Genomic DNA, 21,046 nt, shown 5'->3' on the forward strand with positions numbered 1-21,046 from the left:
GTCAATTAAGCATGTCTAATTATCATCCTTATCTTAGTAGACTGGCTTAGGCCAAAAATATTTACAACCAGAGGGAAACTTGCAAAGCTGCAGTCAAGGCTACTTGATTCACATGAGACACTGTTCTTACAATTAAAGGCCGCCATATTTTCTGTGCAATCATGACTTTTCGCTTCACTTAAGTACTGCATATAAGTTTGTATCAAAGCAATCCATGCATCATTAAAAATTGAGAAGCTAGAACATAATATGAAGTATATTTGGGTCTATGTCACAGGGATTTGGCTAGCAGGGTGCCACACCCGCGTCGACGTGACTCGACGCGGGTGCGGCACCGGGTGCGGTCAACCCGATCTTGGGTGTGTTGATCGCACCCAAGATCATTTAGGTCTATTTTTTTTTGGATTTTTTTTTTTAAAAAAAATTGCCCTATGAAATGGGCTGCGGAATTTTTTTAAAAAAAAATTCTGCTGACCTGCTGACAGTTGCTGCTCCTCCTGACTTTTCAATCTTGATCCTTTTTTTTCGTAAAGGATTTTCTCTTTCCATAATAAATGATAATAATGGTGGTAGCCTTGCTGATCCTTTTTTTCGTAAAGGATTTTCTCTCTCCATGATAAATGATAATGATGGTGGTAACCTTGCTGATACTTCTTTTTCGTAAAGGATTTTCTCTCTCCATAATAAATGATAACGATGGTGGTAGCCTTGCTGGCTATTAGTATTCATTGTTCTCCTGACGAGATGGGTGCGCTATCGTGCAACTGTATATAAAATGAAATTTGAAAAAACCCACGTCGAGAGAACCCCCGGACCTCCTTATATATATATTACATTTTTGCCCCTGCCGCACCCCCGCACCCGGGTTTTTTGGAAGTGCCGAATCCCTGCACCCGCACCCGCACCCATGTGACATAGATTGCGTACTGATTAGACAGAAACAGTGTGGAACTTACAAGCGAGACAGCCATCAGAAACTCGATCAAGAACAATGTACACCTGAATAATGGCATGAACCAATGACTTCTCATCACATCTCAAAATTCAACTCTGAAAAAGCTGGCACAATACAACAAGGAACTTATGAGATGCAGCTCATTACTGCAAATCACAACCTAAACTCCCTTCTCTAAAGCTGCCAGGACCCGTTCGGTAATATCTGAATTGAACAATCTTGGCAGGTTTGCCCTGAGATCAACGTCTATGCTGATGCTCCTGATCATATTGTCCTGTACCAGAATATCATTCTTCTCAACTTCCCCTACTTCAGTTTCTTGAAGACCAATACATTGCTGCAGCCAAATACTTGTCACCTCATTCGCAACATCCCCTGTGGGACCATCAACTAACCCTTCTATGGTGCAAGTTTTCTCATTGCTTAACTGAGAGTCGCAGTTTATCTTGAACAATATTGCAGTAGGAGAAAAAATGCTTCTGAGAGAGAGAAAAGGAGAGATGTAAGGCTGCACCACTGGAAGCTTCTCTAGATTTTGTCTTTGTATATGTCACATGGGTGCAGGTGCGAGAGCGGATGCGGGGATTCGGCACTTCCAAAAAACCCGGGTGCGGCAGGGGCAAAAATGTAATATATATATAAGGGGGTCCGGGGGTTCCCCCGACGCGGGTTGGGGGTCCAATTTTTTTTGCTGGTGTGTTTGTTTGAAGACTCGTTACCCACGTTCTGCTTGTTGTGTGCTTTGAGGCAACGGGACAAAATTGATGAAACGAAAGGATTGGCAATCTGATCGACCTAGCCTGCTGCATTCTGCCATGATTCAATCATGTCTGAAACTCCCTGGTCTTCACCAAAAAAATATAAGCGCAAGGTTTGATGTGGTTTGTTGGAGAGAGAGAGAGTCTTCATGAGGCCTACGATTCCACTGCCACGCCATAGGATTCTTCAAATTTCATTTTATATACAGCTGCACGACAGCTAAAAGAAATACTAATAGCCAGCAAGGCTACCACCATCATTATCATTTATTATGGAGAGAGAAAATCCTTTACGAAAAAGAAGGATCTGGATTGAAAAGGCTCTTCAATTTTAGATGGTTTTAAAAGTGCCCCTTTATAAAACAAGAGCAGCAGCAGCAAGCAGCTGTCAGCAGAATTTTTTTTTTAAAATTCCGCAGCCCATTTCAAAGGGCAAATATTTAAAAAAAAAAAATCCAAAAAAAATGGACCTAAATGATCTTGGGTGCGGTCAACGCACCCAGGATCAGGTTGACCGCACCCAGTGCCGCACCCGCGTCGAGTCGCATCGATGCGGGTGCGGCACCCTGCTAGCCGAATCCCTGTGACATACAGTAAATCCAATTGTGTGTCCTCATAGTACCGCTTGAGGTAGTCAGGGTGACAAACAAGATCTTTTCTGGGAGGCAAATCTAGAAGCAGCAGCAATGAAGTTGGACTGTTCTGTATTAGCTCTAAATTGAAGTGGGGTGCAACTGTGTTGGTGTTAAGCATGCACATCATAGTCGTTATATCAAGTATGCCGAATGGGAGTTGACAGTGAAGCCAGGAGCCCAAAATGAAGCGAACCTGTGCAGAACATGTCCATGTACCTTGCATAAGACTCAGAAGCTGTCACATGGATACGGATATGGATGCGGAAGCGGGATACAATGCAGATTTTCTTGGTACGATTTGATCATTTTCAAAAATCAGGAGACGGGGACACGCCTGTACAGTGTACACACATATAGATGTAAGTGTGTGCATGTGTAAAATAACAATTCTAAATCACTATAATTAAGAACATCAAATAATGAAACTAAGTTGAAATTGAAATGTAATGTAATTGATGACAAATCTTAAAAGAAAAAGAAGTGAATATGAAATAAGTAAATAAGATCACAAAAAGAACAAATAAAGGTAATGACACAATGTTGACTGTGCATAAAACTGGTTTGACCGTGTCCATGAAATGTCATATTGTATCTATGAAGTGTCCAAGTGTTGTGTCATATCGACACGGGATAGGCATGCTAAGTGAAGTATCCGTGTGACATAGCTTAGAAGGATCAATGCAAACAAAATAGATAGAGATGTCTGAATCATTGGTCCTATGGGGACAGACTTGAATGCAGTTTCTTTATTCCACAACTCCAACTCAATGATAGTATACATATATAAAAATAAGAAACCAAATGTTATAGAATGGATTGGATTGCATAGATGAAATGGTCAGTTCATGTTTCTAGGACAAAGTGTATGGTAAAATGATCCATTGTGTGTCTAAACTTCAATAATATGGAACTTATTTCAGCAATTCAAGCCACAGATTTGTGCTCTCAAGCTAGCCATCAAGCAAAAACACATTTTTTTCCTCTTTAGATTAATATTATAAAGAGGAGCCAAAGCGCAAGGGAATCATGCAGGCCCATCCACAGCCATCCATTTCATACAACACATTTCTCTTGCAAACACCAAATAGTGGAGGAAAACAAATATGGCATAGATTAGCAGTATAATTCTTTTTCTTCGCAGAATTGTTGCATCATCACTTTCTAGAAAATTATTTCTTTCTTTACCATTCTGTCAGTGACTAAGGAGGCAATTGTCAGGTCGGAAACCAATTTTGGAAATAAATCAATACCATAGCCCTGTTGCATAAGAATATATTTAAGAACTAAAACATAGGATTAGAAAAAGGATGATGATGACGACAAAGGAGAAGGCTGCTAATTTGAACTTGTAGTGAGCAGCTAGCCTTCTCCTTCGTCATCACCACTACATTATCAGTGCCGACTTCCAAACTAAACACCATCTGATCTTAAGTGAAGCTCATTACTGAAATTCCATCCATTCAACTTACAATACTTCACTACAAGTAAAAACTGCTTGTTAATTTTTTGGGACATTCTCTTTTTTTTTGGTAAATTTTAGGAAACCTCGCTAAATGATACATGGGTCTGCAGATCCTACAGTGATTTGTACTCTAAGATAATTGAAGATGATATCCACCAAAACCAGCTGATCTATTTGCTATGTCAGTGCAAGTGTGCTGCCATTTGCAACTTAGATCAGTTGCAACATCCATGGCAATTGTCACTAGTTTGTCTCTAAGATTGCAATCTCCAGATAAAGACACAAGCAGCATGGCGAAACCATGCTTCAAACTTTTTAAGTAGTGCCATTCTGACTACTTGTGCATGCGAGCTATGATCTTCTCCAATATATCAGTTGCACAAGAAAGTCATTCCCAAATCTCTCCTTTTATAACAAAACCCTAACTGTTACCATAGTGACAAATATCGCGAGAAAGTGCCTGAAAGTTTAAAACGGCAATTTCCCCGAGATTTTCAAAATATCACGAGATTTATGAAAAAAACATAAATACCGTGATTTAAACGCAATATTTATGTTTTAAACAGTTATTTATCATGAAAAAACAGTGTACTTTTATTTTTAAATAATTTTTATTAATAATTTTTTATAAAAAAATAATTTTTATATTTTTTGATTTATTTTTTTATTGCCAACATTTTGCCAAAAAAGATGCAAGATTTATGAAAAAATTTCAATTTCTCGCGAGTTTTTGAAAAACAAGATTTTGCTGATAAAAACGATTGTCACTGTGACTGTTACACAACCGAATTTAACAATAATATAATGCAAATTCAGTAATGAGCTGCACTTAAGATGGGATGGTGTTTAGATTGGAAATTGGCACCAATAATGTAGTGGTTTACTCACACGGCTTACTTTTCCGAGCATACATCAAAGTGGAAACAACTAAGCGGGGTTAAAGGACAGGAGCTAGTTCATAAGATCTGCTAGGATTATTTTTTTCGAGCTTAATTTGGTTTTAAATGAATTTAAATCTGATTCACATTTGAAATTCAGGTTTTAAGGTTCCATTATCTTTAAACAAGGATTAGAGGGCTCTATGAGGGTGGATGACTGAGTTTGATTAAACCTCACTTTACTCGTTTCTTTCTTTCCTTTTGATTTTGCTTTGTTTTTAAAATTACATTTCTGTTTACTCTTAGATTGCAGTACTCTAGATCATAACTTAGTTTCGGTGATCCCTCCTTGATGTGCACCAGCTTTCATCGACTCAAGTTGTTGAATGATTCCAGATGGCAACCAAGACTAGGTCTGTTAGGTGGAGGTTGAAACTCTACTGATGCAGTGCCTCAAAGGAGCCGGAATTTCACAGGCCAATAGACTCAATACTAACTCAGACCAAGTTGGTGGACTCAAACTGCCCAGATGACTCGTCTGAGCACCAACTCAGAAAGAGAAAACAGAGTAGCCTCGATACCTAGAGCACCCGGACATCCACATACAACAACAACAACAACAACTACGCCTTCATCCCAAAACAATTGGGGTAGGCGATATGAACCAAAAAAGAAAATCATTCTGGGTCTTCCACATGAATCCTTCTCCTCCAATCATTTCTATCCAATGCCATGTCCTCGGTGAGGTTCAAAGCATTCATATCCTAGAGCACCCGGACATCCACATCCTCTAAAAAAAAATTAATGATTTCAAGTCGCATAAATGATAGAAACCACCAAAAAAATGCAATTTTTTTATCAAAACAAGAAAAGAAACTCAAGTTTCATGATCACCCAAATACCAAAACAAGCAGAAATGAACAAGGAGAGAAGAAACAGTTTGTGGGTATGCGAGATAAAGATGGCATAAATAGATACCTTTGAGTTTTCTGTCCCTGATCTCAGGTTGACAGAGCCCTGAGAGGTCCCTTCCTGGTTCTGGAAGAACCTGACGTCCGGGGAAGTCAAGCAAGGGTTCAGCTGAGGGCCCAAGAGGGTGTCGATAGTGGAGTTCAGTGACTCCATGAGGGTCCTCCGGGAGCGGGGCAGCTTGGGGAACTGAACCCAACTCTCCTGCTTGTTGGGGTTCTCTGGGGATGCCATATTGGAGGCAGTGGCAGAAAGGGGTGTCCTTCTACTTAGAGAAGAGTGGTCATGGGGCGTTCTGGTTCTCGTTTGGAACGTTGGTTTTCGAGAGGAAGAAGAGGGAAGATCAAGAGAGTCATTTCACTTTCTTGGGAGAAGCATTTGACAAAACTCATAGGTGCAGGAAGCAAGATATCAGTTGGACGAGTCAAACCGATGTTTAAATGAGGGAGGATCAGGTGCAACGTGATGGCACTTTTAGTGTGCTGCTGCACTGATCACCCTCCATCACTGCTTGGGCCCCACAGCTGAGACGCTGTGTCCTAAAGACGAGATGGAATCATGGGATCAGGTCACAGTGTGCTCTGACAGCATTCCGTCAAAGCACTTATGGATGCCGTTGATCTCAAGATGAACGGCATCCAAAACCTGTAGGAAAGAGATGTCCATCGCTTGAAAGAGCCCCACCATTGTTTCGGATGGAGGGAGACGCCGCCATGGACACAGACACGTATGGTATTCTTTCAATATTTTTTAAATAAGTTTATTTTATTTTATTTTTATTTAATAAAAAACTAGTTTTTAATGTTAAAATAATCAAAAATAGATTTTTATTGATTAAAAAATATCCATGAACCCATGTCCCGTTTTTTAAAGAAATTTGGAACATTCTTTGACATAGCTTAGAGCATAGAGCAAACGAAATCGACAGTCCTAGTCAATTCATGCAGTCATTAGGCTTGCTTTAGGAGCCTAGTTCCATTTCGGGATGGACCTGATTTCCAGTCATGGAGCAAATGAAGAAAATGATTATTGTAGATAAGAAACTCTGCTCAATCTTGGCCTTCTTTCAAAACAAGCATAGCACAACCAAGGAAATCTCATCAAAGCAATTTTTTGGGAACCTCATCAAGGAAATCTCATCAAAACAAGCATAGCACAACCAAGGGCCCTAATTCCCCCAGCTCTGTTATGGGAAAAAAAAAAAGAAAAAAGTTTTTGTTCGCTAGCCAATACCATCTTTCAAAACAAGCATAGCACAACCAAGGAAATCTCATCAAAGCAATCAATCCACAGCCAAACACTGTCCAGTCACACGTTGCACAGTTTTGATATAAAAATGGCAGCCACAAAAAAAAATCCACAGGAGTTTGTGAATCAGCAATACATGGTGCCGAGGCACTGCGTAAGTGTTCGACCAGAGAAAACAACTCAGCTACGCAAACTCCTAAACCGGTGAAGCAGAATGCAAAAGTATGTCCTATCAATCTTACGCAGAGAATGCCAAAAAATGGCACAAGCTTCCCAGGGATTTGGAAGCATATACATTAAAATGAAGAATGGGCTTTGTAAGGACAGGAATGCAATGACCTATTGAAATTCCATTCAAAGAGGAAGAAAATCGTTAGGAGGTTGGCACATCAAACAAAAATGGCTTCAAGCTTCGCACATGGATGGCTCCCCACAAACTGCTGGAAATCTGAATCCCCATTGAATCTGAATGTATACAATGCCTGACGTTGTGTCAAACCAACCGGATATATCTTGTGAACTTTATAATCATTTCCTCTTAGGACTTCTGGTCGCTCTTCTTTCCATATGGGTATGTGATCCTCTGACTTGAATTTTGTGAGGACAGCAGACTCCAATGCTTGTAATGTCAGATTTGATGACCTGGTCATGAACACGATCCTAACATGATCAGATCTGCAGAATTTTAGCAAAATACGAAGCCTTGGTTCACCACCAAGCACAGCAGATTAGGAGTTGTGATGTAGTGACTTGAACAGAGTCTATATGCAAATCAGGCCAATTCACCCCAGTATGTATTGTTCAGTCTTAAGAATATTTAGGACAAAGTCATGAGATTTGATCCATGACCCTAATTAAGTCAGATGAATATTCATGTTTATCAAGCTCATTAGAATTTAGAAACCATGCACAACAACCTGTACTATTGAGTTCACTAGCAACTTAATTCAATTAACTCCAGACTCCAAAATCCAAAAGTTCTGAGCTTTTAAAACCAAGCTCTCTCTCTCTCTCTTTATATATATATATATATATGTGTGTGTGTGTGTGTGTGTGTGTGTGTGTGTGTCCAAGTGTTCAGCTTAATATTAGTACCTTAAGAAGATGGATTTCATCTCAAATCTTCCTCTTTCCCTCACGAACATATGGTAGACTGTCTCTCCCCTTCGGATGCACTTGCATGGACGTTTTTGGAACCTTGGGTATGATTTTTCTTCTTTATCCTGGACTTGTGTTGCCAGAAAAATGCATAGCCTACAGGATGAATGAACTGCAGCCATATCCACAAGGGCCTTGAAAGAATCAGATGGGCCTTCAAACTTCCACCTACACCATGAAGTAATCATCTAGGGAAGAAGATAGGAAGAAAAGGATCATGTTGCATGCATGAAAATGTGCATATTTGTCTCCCTCTCAATTCTACAGAGAAGAAAAATCTTTTTCCATTCCTCCACTCTTTTTCAGATAAACCAGATGCACAAGGATAAAGAGCAGTACACCTTTAACAAGCACCATTGCTTCTAAACATGGACTGAAATTAGAGAGAGATTAACCTGTAACAGTGATAACTAGTTCCACTGATGTTCAGCATTTTCGGGTCTACTGGCTTATCGCTTTTCAGCTAGTGGTAAACAAACACATGAAGCATGTTATACATAAAACCCATTTCAGGATACAGGCAGCCAATATATATATATATATATATATATATATATATATATATATATATATATATATATATTAGGAAAAACAAATACAAAGTGCACAAGCACTATTACAAGTTCTATAAAAAACAAAACAAAAGTATTAAGGCACTAGACAAGCACTAAATGCATATGCAAACTTCAAAGAGTCAAAACAATAACACAAGAACATAAAAAATATCATCTTTATTGAGTAGAATGCTTAAGAAAAGCATTAAAGATACAAGAGGAAGAACACCCTTATTTATACACAAAACAAGCCGCACATAGAGTCATTGGGACCTTCCCAACGGTTAGAAATAGTCGTTGGGGAGGTTATAACGACTCTATGGACCATTGACTAAAATGCCCTGAACTCTATATAAGTTACAAAAAAAGGGAAAAATTACAAAAAAGACTATTGTGCCCCTAATGGACACAGTCTATTATAATACTGAAAAAGATTGAAATACCCCTAATGGGTATTTCCTATTACAACATCATAAATACTCTCTCTCTCTCTCTCTCTCTCTCTCTCTCTCTCTCTCTATATATATATATATATATATATATATATATATATATATATATATATATATATATATATATATATATATATATATATAGTAGGTAATTCTGACTGCCCAAATATTTAGTCGGTATGTTTGTATGTTCTCTTCCTTTTACTATACAGTTTATGAATATCTTCCTCCTCTTGAAAACTAGCTTGTTTTGCTTGCAAAGCCCAATGGCTGCTCCTCAATACCACCTATTGCTTGCTATTCAACTTATGTTGTTGTTGAGACTTGAGATCAGGTAGCCCTTCAGGCTCCAATCCTGACTCACTTGGTGTGTGTGTGTGTGTGTGTGTGTGTGTGTGTGTGTGTGTGATGAGAGTCATATCTTCATGCCAAATTTTTATCAATTCTTAATACTGCAGACAGATTGGTTTTCTCCTTTTACCTGAGTGACTCGTTGTAAGCATGAGGGTTTGCTGCAAGGTATTGCATGGTCTTAGCAATTAACGGGACATCATTAACTGTTTTGATATGAAGAATTGAACCAGGACAAGGGGCATAGTCGAGAATATTTGGCGCACCAATGACTACTGGGATAGTGCCTGCATTTTGTCAGAAACAGATACATCATAAAAAGAGAGAACTTTAAATGCTGCTGTTTGAATAAGGAACTATGAAGAAACCACCACCAACAATACTGCCTAAATTTTATACAAATTGCTACACTAAAAGGGGCCAGGATAACCCGTAGACTAGCAGATACTGTTCTGCAGGATTCTGACTTGATCAGATAGCAGAAAACAAACATCCATACACACATGCACATCGGCATACATACATAACACATGTATGTATGTATTGATGTAGGTACACAAGGATGTACTTGTGTATGTGTATCGTTATATCATAATATCATTGACAGAAGAAACAACAGCAGCCCCAAAGGGGTTTGGCGTAGTGAGATGGAGCCTAGGTCGCTAGGTATGCAATCTAGGTTCAAATTCCATGGGCATCACCCCTTGTGCAAGCCGAAGCGTGGTGAATCCCTGGGGCCAAGGGGTAAGCCCACGGAGTTTTACACTGCCAGGACAGTGACCGTAAGTACGGCAGGCAGAACCAGTGCGGCTAGGTCTTTAATCCTGGGGGCGGTTTCTCTGTGTAAATATAAAAAAAAGAAGTAACAACAGCCACAATATATGTTTCTGGATGCTTCTACACGATTATAAATGCAATTCCCTTTCTGGCAAGCAAAAACATACGTTTATTAAGTTGGTAGGATGGGTTCACGTGACTGTGGCATTATAAAACATGAAAGATTTTATGTGCCTAAACCATGACAAAGCCCAGGCAACATGAGCTTAAACACGACAAATTGAAAATATAATAAATGCAGGTGGGAACTGCCATAGGAATCTGAAGTAATTTTGACCTGTATAAAGAAAACCATAACATGACCATAATTGACTAACCAGCAACAAGAGACTGAAAATATTTCTCCGTAACATAATCCTCCTCATTGGAATTCTCAAAAGCCAAGCTGAACTTGTACTTCTTTAAGGTCTCAACTTTGTCCACTGTCCAGACACAAGAGGGATTGCAAAGATCAGAACCAGTTAGCAAATTATGATAGACTCGTTCTGTACAAAGCAAGCATAATAACAAACTTGTTGACAATATCATAATTATTTGAAATTAGATCATATCTCCAAACAAAAGAAAGAGGTAAAAATTAACCTATTTATTTTCAAGTAAGTCCATATTTGTAAGAAAAAACATAAAAACCAATCTATGACTAGCAAAGAATGACTGCTGCATGAACTCTTCAGGTACTGGTACTGTAGAACAAGTTGTAAACTTATTTCTGTAACAAGGGTATGATGATATAACCATGACAACGGAAATGGATAAAGGCATTTGCAACAATATACAGAAGAAAACCCTCTTGATTGCACTATCAAAGTTCCTATATCCGAGTTACTAAAATTGGAAGTTGCAGATTGCAGGTCTTCAACTCCATGTGTCCAAGGACCCAGTGGAGTAGAACCAGTTAAAAATAGGGCTACGGTAAAAGTTTGAAATTTTGAAATTCTAGGTCATGGTCACAAGTTGCAGCTCAAAGTAGAAAACCCAGTACTTACCAAAAACCAACCCTATTATCTAGAAATATGTAAACAAAGGTTTATTAGGACTAAATACTCAGTATATACCTTCCCTAAAGTCAATATTAATCCCATAAATTAGGGTATTCTCATTCATTTGCAACTGCAAAGTTTCTTGTTTTGAGACTCTGCTAGTTTAGGAACATCCAACCATATTGAGTATGGAAACCTACATTAACTTGAAAAGTCTTCAGTTCACTATCTTAAGCAATCCTTCTTCGGGCACAATATTTTGTATGTCACTCAATGAATGGGCATACAACATGGAGAACCATACTGATAACTCTAGAGAAAGTTGACAAAATGTGATTAAGGGTGGGTGAGAGACACAAGAATAGAAGCTATAGATTTGTAGACTATCATTAAGAATAATAATTGTTTCAGAGAAAAACCTTCCCCCTTAGGAGATAATGACCTTGACTATCTTGCAAATTTATTGTCCTGTCATTTATTGAAAGTTACATAGCGAGCAATAAAATAACCATTTTCAAAAACTTAAGGCATTCACTATCCTCTTCGAAAGACAAAAATAAAAGCACACATGTTAATCCTTTTCCCCTTATCTTTTACTTCTGTACTACATCTTTTGCTTTCTATACAAACCAGAAAGCTTTTCAACCTTTTAAGCCCTCTAAATCTGTATATTGAAGGATTTTCAGACACCATTCCTCCTTCTAGGCAAAATAAGAAGTGATACTGATTATTTATGGAGAGAATTTATAACCTCAATGGACTTACATTTTGGGACTCCAGATTGAAGCTGAGGCCACCAACAGGAGGAACATAAGATGTTAGATTTGGTGTTTTTTTGTAAATCAAATTACACTACTTGCTACAAGAGGAGCTTTCAGTTTGTTTATTCAAGTAAAAGTCATTCAATATATTTATTAGTGACGACAGAGGAGTTATAAAATAACAGAATACCAAACATCTGGTTAATCTGAGATAGGGGAGTTATCAACATATTGCTCAAGAGAATAGCCATAGTTTTCATGAAGGTAAACAGAATAGTATATCTACAGAAGTATCGGTGCCCTGTGCCAAGCTTCAAGGAAAAAATGGATGAAAAAAGCTAATGACATACTTGATATCTAGTGGTAGCTTCAATACTACAACACTATCCAGTATGTGTCAGTAAATCCCGCCTCTCATTTATGAAATATCAGTGTGCACTTCAATAGATAGCTTAAAAACAATCCTCTTCTAGGAAGCATAGATGCTGCAGGTGAAGCTCAAAAATTTAAAATTAGAGCCGTGAAAATTGATGGAAGCAATCAGCTAGAGCAGTCTAGTTGACAAATAGGTCTCTTGGTGACAGAAAACCTTGAAAAGTTCGACATGATAATCACACCATGAGAACCCCTAATCCAAAGGTCTCGGGTTACGATAGCAACGTATACCTCATCTAGCTCTGCGAGGATAGCAGTGCTGACAGCAGCACTTTTATGAGCGCCAAGACTAGCTCAGTGAAACGTATGGGATTACAACAATTTTTTTATGAGTCATGTTAAGCAAGGAGCGAATGCACATTATGCATTACACAGAACATTTTGCTGGTTTTAACAAATCAATCTAGATAAGACAAAAAATGCTACAGGTAGAGCTCAAAGAAAGTAATCTCTAACAAAGCATGTAGAATAGAAAATTTAACCAGTAAGGTTGTTAACCTAACATCAAATGAACCATTTTTACTCTACACATGATATGTTTCAACCCTACAACATAAATTGCAGACTCCATAATATGGAGAAAACTAAAGATCCAAGCACTATCATGCCCCTCAAGCTTCACAAAATATAAGTGGCTAATCAAGAACATCTATGAAGATATCAAGAGTCTTCTTCACACACCGTTACCATCCCGATTTCGATGGCATCCACCATAAGAGTCTATCTCAATGTTGGACTTTTCAAGCATGTTCAAGGCCTCCAAACGAAAATTACGAGCTCCACAATTGGATATAAAAGCAGCTGCAAGGGCCTTCTCTGTCTTTGGTTGCATAGGTGCCATAATATCATACTCAGCCCATGAAAAATAGCCAACAGGAACATCTGATGAGAGGCTAGTTGTCATTACAAGACTGAACCCCTTCCTATGAAATGCAAAAGAAACTGTCATCACATGTAAAAACATGTCTATAAAGAGTGTAGAATCACAGTACAATGAAGTGGTTTGGTCATATAACATGTGGAAGGCCCAAAGGGCATGCATTTAGTCAATAATAGCTATAAGTCGCAGAAAGAATGGCAGCTCCTATTAAGTGAAACCAGTATAAATTATTGAACATTGCCTCTTGCAGTTGATGAAAAAAATAGTGATTTTTTCAATGTTCATTCCTCACTGTTTATGTCACCCTATCACAGGCATGTACATGAATCAGGCACAGATAGTTAACCTTCTGGTCTCTAGTCGTTATGAATTATTATAAATTTTAATAGAACAACTACTGAATCATTAAAGAATAAAAAATAAATAAAACCTAAAATGTAAACTAGTGCAAGAAATAAGTCAAAGCCAAAGCGTGGATTCTAGTTGACCTCAATGCACATACATTCAGATAATTTCAAGTGATCTCTTAAAAAACCATGAAGCTCCATATGCAGTGAAATTGTATACTTGGTCAAATAACTAATATTTAAATATGACAATTAATAATTAAGATGAAAATCTGGTATAACTAATTAAACATGCATTATATTTTTGAAATAAGACAACATCAACACTAGTATAAAATACAAAATGAGTGAACTCTGTTTGAACAAGATCCTCTCGGCTTATCAGTAGATTCACAAAAAGAAAAGGAAAAAAGAAGAAGAAAAACATGACCAAGTTAAGAAATTGTAGTGAAGTCAACCAGTGAACCACAGAAATAAGCAGAACCCAAAATTTAAAGTCCAAATTTTATATAAGACATCTATAGCCATTCCCCCTATTGGCTACAAAATAACCCAGAATGAATCAGTCCATTTATGTCGTCTTACTTCCAAGATGCAGAATATGATAGTTAATTCATATTTTGCTTACCCACCGTCTTGCATGGTCAATCTTGTTATCTGAATAATAGTGTGAAGACTCCATGGACCGAAGGATGCTAGAAGTAGCTACACCATGATGCATGCCAAAGGAAGCATCAGGTTTCTTGTCTGCTTTCTGGTTACGTTCAAAAGTGCATTCAACAGAACATGACTTATATTCCTGGAAAAAAATTATAAAAAGAACAATCAATATAGCCCCATATCTGACAGGAAATTGATGAAAATAATACAACAGCTATATGTGGATTGAACAATTTCCATTTAAGACCATGCTTGCACGTTTGAGAAAGTGTGACAACATAAAAATGATTTAGCACATAAAGTTTACCAAGGTCTATAAAAGTGAGATGATAGGGAAGGCGGTCCGGTCTATGTGATGTATAAAAGGGACTCTTAGTTGCCTATTCCTTAATAGTTAATATGGTTCATTGGAGAACTACAGGAGGATCCCCTGTGAAGAGGATAGGATTAGTAAGTTGTCGCTACAACACACGATGCATTTGGACTTGGACAGCTCAAGAGTTCCCACATTATGAAAGTCGGCAGGATAAATTTTGATCTATCGATAAAAAAAATTCAATTAAAATGCTCTTAGGAGTTGTTTGGATGCACCCACTTCTTCAGAAAAGTGAAACAAACTGGGGAAAACGGATTGTGCTTGAACCATTTTTCTTGATAAGTGGGTGCAATCCAAACACCCCTTAAGTATCAGACGTCCTTAAGCCAAAAATCCGCACTGACAAAAGATCCTGTGGAGAACAAAACCATGAACAAGGAAACCAGCCATTCAACAAGAGAACTCAAGAGGTACCTATCAAGCACAGTTAATATCCCTCCCCCCCGCCAAAAAAGAAAGAAAGACAAATACTAAACTTCAGTGCTTTAACCAAAACAAGTTAGAACAGTGGAACTAGAATACTAGTAGTAAACAAGGAACTTTATATTGGCTTTTCATCACAATCATAAATGAGAATCCCACCGTTTACCCAATTGAGTAAACAAATAAACAAGTACCATAGGTTCCCTTTATCCTCTTTTGTGAACATTTGCACAAAAAAACACAGCAACTCAATTACAATCTCAGTACCAACAAAGTACGAGCATCTTCTCACAAGGAGGTAACCGACCCACCATTAAGATCCTTCAAAATTTAAACTAGAACCCAAAAATCACACACCAAAATAAGAAGAAAACAAAATGACAAATTAAGGGAAAAAGAAAAGAAACCAACCTTCTCACCTCCCCAAATCCAAATTGGGTCATCCTTAAAATCCCTCGAGTAGGCGATCGCGTCCTCTCTTTCCAACCACTCCTCGCACGTCTCTGAGCCCAATTCATCAATACCCAAAAGCGAGAAAGAAGAAGAAGAAGAGGAGGAATGGGAAGAGGAAGAGTAGAAGGACTCAGTCCAAGTATGGACCATGGCCGCGTTTTTGGCCATATCGAGACGACTCAGAAACGAAATCTCTGCGAAGACGACGACGACGACCAGAAGGGGCATGAGGATGGACCTCAGCCTCCTGGGTTCCGATGGTGGTGTCACTCGGAGAGGGTTAGCCATGTTCGCCCTCCCAGCAATCTTCCAGATCGAATCAAAATCGAGAGGGAAGAGGAGAAAGCGAGAGAAGACGATAGAGAAGACCAGAGAGCATCCTTGGTCTCACGATCTTCTTCCTTTCGATCGAATTCTGGAGTTTGGTGGGATCATCTGTCTCTCTCTCTCTCTCTCGCTGCCGTTTCTTGGTTTACTTTTAAAGAGGTCACCAGAGACTCGGCGATTCACTGGAGTTCCCAGTAATGGGCTCCTTGACCTAGAGTGCACCACTTGACGACGATGTCACAGGGATACGAATGTGGACACGATTATCTGATTTTTATGGAAGGTAAGACGCGACCAACATCTGTTTTCTCAGTACAGAATATTTAAAATTTATTTTTATCCTCTGTCAATAATAAAATACATCCAAATTAATAGCAGTGTTTAACATGTAGTGGTGTCGTGTCGTGTCCTTGAGATCAGCCCCAATACAGTGTCCCCGTATCATAGTCAAGTGCTATTCATGTCACATGGATGCAGAAATGGACACAGATAAGGATTCGAGAGACAAATATCTGTTTTTTTAGAACATGTATTTTTTAATACTCAATATTTAAAATTTATTTTAATCCTTTATCAATATTAAAATATGCCCAAATCATTTTAAAATACTAGCAGTAATACAGTATTTAACATGCAGTCGTGTCGTGTCCTTTAAAATAACCCCGAATGAGTGTCCTTGTTTTTATTTTTTAAAACAACCCCGAATGAGTGTCCTTTAAACCATAAATCAAATGCCTTTTTTTTTAGTGATTTTCATGAAACAAACCTTGCAAATGTGATCTACATGATTTTCTTAGTGAAAATTGGATCTAAGATGGTCTGATAATGACATGTAGGTAGGATTTTATAAGGCTTAAAAAATCAACAGCCTATAATGTGTGAAACTTTTTCAGTCATAAAATTGTGTTTTGATATAAAAAAAATGATTTAAAAGCCAGATCCCAGTATTTTAAAAATGCTGAATCCATCCATGAAGTCCAACCCAGAGGCATTTGTACGTAATGGCACCATTATCAAATGTTGCCCTACATGCAAAATTCTTTTTTTTAATTATAACTAGGCATATGTGAATTGCGATCTACATGATTGATTTTACAGAGGCAGGTCATATTGGCCAAGTTTGCCCCATAAATGTATTTAGCATACTCGATTTACTAAGTAGCGACAATTGGATCTTGTTTTAGCTATGTAAAAAGTGTGTTCTTGTTTGTTTACTGATGATTATCTCTTGGTTAGAGTATTTTTTATTTGTGAACAGATTTTTTAGTCCATTCAAGTAGGTCTTAAATCAATCAATTTACAAACAAAAAAATCTTCTTCTGTCAAAAAAAAAAAATCCAAAGGTTATCCCTTAGTAGTTTGACCATGTTGAGCACATCTATACGGGCTAAATCTTTTTTTGTGAATTTATAACCCAAAGAAATTGCACCCGTTACGAAGACCTGGTCGTACCAGCTCTTCCTGCCATACCTACGGTCGTCAGGTTGGCAGCACAAAAATCTGAGGTTAGGACCACTGCCCCTAGGAACTATGCTACACATTGGCTTGCGCAGCGACACCCATGAGAATTGAACTGTGACTGCCCATCTAGCAGCCAAGGTCCTGCCCCACTATGCCAACCCACCTTCGGGCCTACGGTGCTAGATTGAGTTGAAACAATTTGCAACTATGAGTTTTAACTTATTGGCCCCATATGCACATCTGAGTCATATATGTTATCCGTATTTTCATGTATTTATTTTTATTTTTTATTTTATACCCTCCATACATGGTTGAGTAGAGAGAGAGAGAGAGTTTTGATTAAAATTACAGAATTGTCATTATTTACCTTAAATGTCAAACAAATTAATTAAAATAAATTTTTGTCATGTCATTTTTTATTGTCATGTAACTAATTGATCGAATATCTTATTTGAGTTTATTTGTTGTTATTTCTGAGGGGGGAATTAAAAGGGTTGATATTTGATCAGGTCACCATGATTCAAATGAGTTTCTTTTTCTTTTTCTTTTTTTATTGTTTTTGTAAAACTAAGATTCGCTCTCAACCTCTCTCAAAATACAAGTCATTGGAATTGGACCATTGGCCCACTTCCAAAGTCCAAACAAACAGATCCATTTATTGTTTTTATTAAACTAAGATTCCCTCTCAACCTCTCTCAAAAAACAAGGCATTGGAATTGGACCATTGGTCCACTTCCAAAGTCCAAACAAACAGATCCATTTAGAACCCCCTCCCCTCTTTAGTTTTTATCTTTGAGTCTTAGGTAAGTTTGTCAACGGGTCGGACCCGCCCAGAACCCGGTAGGCCCAGATTGGGTACAACTTTAAGGGATTCGTATGATCGTATCCCTCTAGATCTAATATATGCCAGAACTAGTTGGAATCCCAGTATGTGTATATATTTCAAACCCAATAAAAATAACTGTGTTATTTTTTTAAAATATGTGGATCTTAAATGAGAAAAGACTTATACCCGGGTCTGCAGATCCCGGTAACTCATTCATTTTGAAGCTAAGCCCATTCAGATCAGAATCGTGTCCGTTTTCCTCTCTCTCTCTCTCTCTCTCTCTATATATATATATATATATATATATATATATATATATATATATATATATACACACACACGTTGGGAGAATGGCATGCGATTTTTGGGGCTTTTCATTTAATGTAGAAAAACCAGAAGTTTTTGGTCCATTTTTTGTTTTAGCTTTCCTTGTTTTCCTTTTTAGTTTTTCTTTTTGTATTGAACTGGGCAGCGATCGATTTATGCATGTGGGTTAAAAGGGTGAGGCCTAGGTCACAGGCAGTGTAGGTTCAAATCCCTTGGGGCAAGGAATAAGCTCACAGAGTTTTAGGCTATCAGGACAATGATCCTAAGTCCAACAGATAGAGCCAGTGTGGCTAGGTCTTTTATTTTGTGGGCGGTTTCTTTGTGTAAATACAAAAAAATAAATATTAAAAACTACTCTCTACGTTGGACAATAGGTAAGTCCATGGATTTTACGCTGCCAGGACAGTGGCCATAAGTACGGCAGGCAGAGCCAGCACTATAAGTCTTTGTTCTTGTGGGTGGTTTTTTCATGTAAATATTTTTAAAATAAATAAATATTAAAAAAATACTAGTGAGTTATATCATATCCCCTGCAGACAGGAAATATTTAAATGAACTTAGTAGTTTAGGTGTGTACTTTGACTCCATATCTCTAGAAAACTATACTATCAATGTGTTCTTCCACCATGAATATCAAGGTGGGGAGTTTGGAATATAAAATAACAAGATTGGTTTATACAAAAAAGTGCACCTTACCTAAAGTGGGTCCAACATGTCCCCTACTCCCAATAGAACGACGCTTCTCTTCCTTGAGGTGGATAATGGGAGAGGGAAAAACAAGAAAGTTCCATATTGGGCAAAGACTACATGTATCCAACTACATCAAAATAGGGCTGCACATCAGCCAAGCTGCGTCCAGCATGGGCTGTTCGAGCCTAAGTTCGAGTCCAGCCTAAGTTCAAGCTCGAGTCCAGCTTTAAGAAGAATGTTGGTTATCGCCACGTCTTTGATTGGGAGAAGACATAGTATCTTATTCATATTATGTGATTGAACACGGACTACACGAGATGCATAGACTTTGTGTTGATAGAGAGAAAACACATTTATCCAGCTATCACAATTCGTTAGGGTGGATGGCCTCAAGAATACTGCATATCTCACCCATACCATGTAATCGAATATTGACCACAGATTTTATTTCTTATTTCGCCGTAGCATAAAATGTCCTTACCGAAAAAACCGTTGATCTTTTTATTGTCAATGATTTTTCGTTAATCTTCTTGTTGTTGATGATTTTTTGTTAAACTTCTCTACTGGTTGAATACCACAAAAACCTAGTTTATGTGAAACCTTAACTTTGCTTTTATATTATTAGTAGATCTGAATTTTACAAGATACTAACTTCTACAAGACTAAAAAAAATCTTTACAACGTGCATTGTGAAACTCGTCACGACAAATTTCGCAAGTTGTTTGAAATTTTGCAGCCATTTTTAAAATTTTGCAACTGTGATTTTTTTTAAGAGTTATGTGGGTGTATTATTTTAGCCTCGTGACATGCAAAAATAAAAAATTCACACATGCAAAAGCCAAAAGCAATAAAAAAAATTGAAAACCTGTGATATTTTCCGTTGGAGGGATTTTAGTAAATTAAAGAGCATTTTAGAAAACACATCATCTTCGCCTTAAATCACCATTCACCAATCTCCCAACAATACCTAATCACTAAATAGAGGCTTTAAAAGGCCAGTCATAATGATGTGCACGGGCTCCCTCTAATGCTCAAACTTGTAGGCAGCATTCAATCAAAGCAAGCCCCCGACCGAGGGTTGATAAACCAGCCGAACAAACTGAAAAAGGCATGTTCGGGCTCAGCTTGTTTAGTAAAGCCGAGATTGAGCTTGGTTTGTCCATAAATGAGACGAGCCACACAAGCTGATTCGTGCTAAAACATTTCATGTTATTTATCCATGAAATACATATATATTTCTATATTACACTTGTATTTATATATTTGCATTCATCCTTCTCTTGTTATATATATTTGATACGTTAATTTTTCATATAATACATTTAAAATATATATTATATATACAATATTGTTTTTTTATCTGTCTGAGCTCTCTCAAGCCACTCGACGAGCCAAGTGACCAGCTGGTCGATTCGTTTACCAGCCCTACCACGACCTCCCTAAATACAATTTTGTTTCTCGATAGCTTTAGAAAACACACCAAAGTATGGGACAATGATCTTGGAGGCCATCTCAAAGTCAGCAGCATGGTAGTATTCTATTTACACAGAAAACTAGGATAAGCTGGGATATTACATGATAGGCAGAGTGCAGTATTCCAACTTATCTCGATTATCTAAAGACAAGTGGTTGCATCAAAACAACTCAATTTCCTGCTAACCCAAGGGGAAAGGTAGAAAATAAGCTAAGGAAATTGCAGTGCACTCTATGATGTAATTCCACAACTCAGTTTTATGTGTGCATCCAAGCACACCTAACAGTAAGAAATATGACAAAACATAACAGAGTAGAGGAGTATAAACCAAAAACGATATGAACCAGAGTGAAGCTTTACAATGGGAGC

General features: G+C 37.8%; 2 protein-coding genes across 3 annotated transcripts; both read right to left on the reverse strand.

The window, feature by feature from the left end:
- Positions 1-1,115: 1,115 nt before the first annotated feature.
- Positions 1,116-5,891, reverse strand: LOC149846514 (red chlorophyll catabolite reductase, chloroplastic-like). Its single transcript, XM_089991514.1, has 3 exons — positions 5,667-5,891; positions 3,534-3,605; positions 1,116-1,400 (listed from the first exon to the last, which is right to left on the reverse strand). The coding sequence occupies exons 1-3, from the start codon at positions 5,889-5,891 to the stop codon at positions 1,116-1,118; spliced, it is 582 nt and encodes a 193-aa protein (XP_089847640.1).
- Positions 5,892-6,945: 1,054 nt separating this feature from the next.
- On the reverse strand, positions 6,946-16,031 carry LOC149846515 (putative fucosyltransferase-like protein). 2 transcript variants are annotated; one of them, XM_089998042.1, is made up of 7 exons: positions 15,531-16,031; positions 14,293-14,459; positions 13,115-13,356; positions 10,575-10,679; positions 9,551-9,707; positions 8,001-8,231; positions 6,946-7,547 (listed from the first exon to the last, which is right to left on the reverse strand). In XM_089998042.1, the coding sequence occupies exons 1-7, from the start codon at positions 15,858-15,860 to the stop codon at positions 7,295-7,297; spliced, it is 1,485 nt and encodes a 494-aa protein (XP_089854168.1). In that variant the 5' UTR covers positions 15,861-16,031; the 3' UTR covers positions 6,946-7,294. The 2 variants fall into 2 exon arrangements, with proteins under 2 accessions (XP_089854168.1, XP_089854167.1); XM_089998041.1 differs by having other exon boundaries at positions 6,946-7,607; positions 15,531-16,028.
- Positions 16,032-21,046: the final 5,015 nt, after the last annotated feature.

Source organism: Nuphar pumila, chromosome 2 (genome assembly GCF_984573655.1).
Source record: "Nuphar pumila chromosome 2, dmNupPumi1.hap1.1, whole genome shotgun sequence".
NCBI classification, from domain to species: domain Eukaryota; kingdom Viridiplantae; phylum Streptophyta; class Magnoliopsida; order Nymphaeales; family Nymphaeaceae; genus Nuphar; species Nuphar pumila.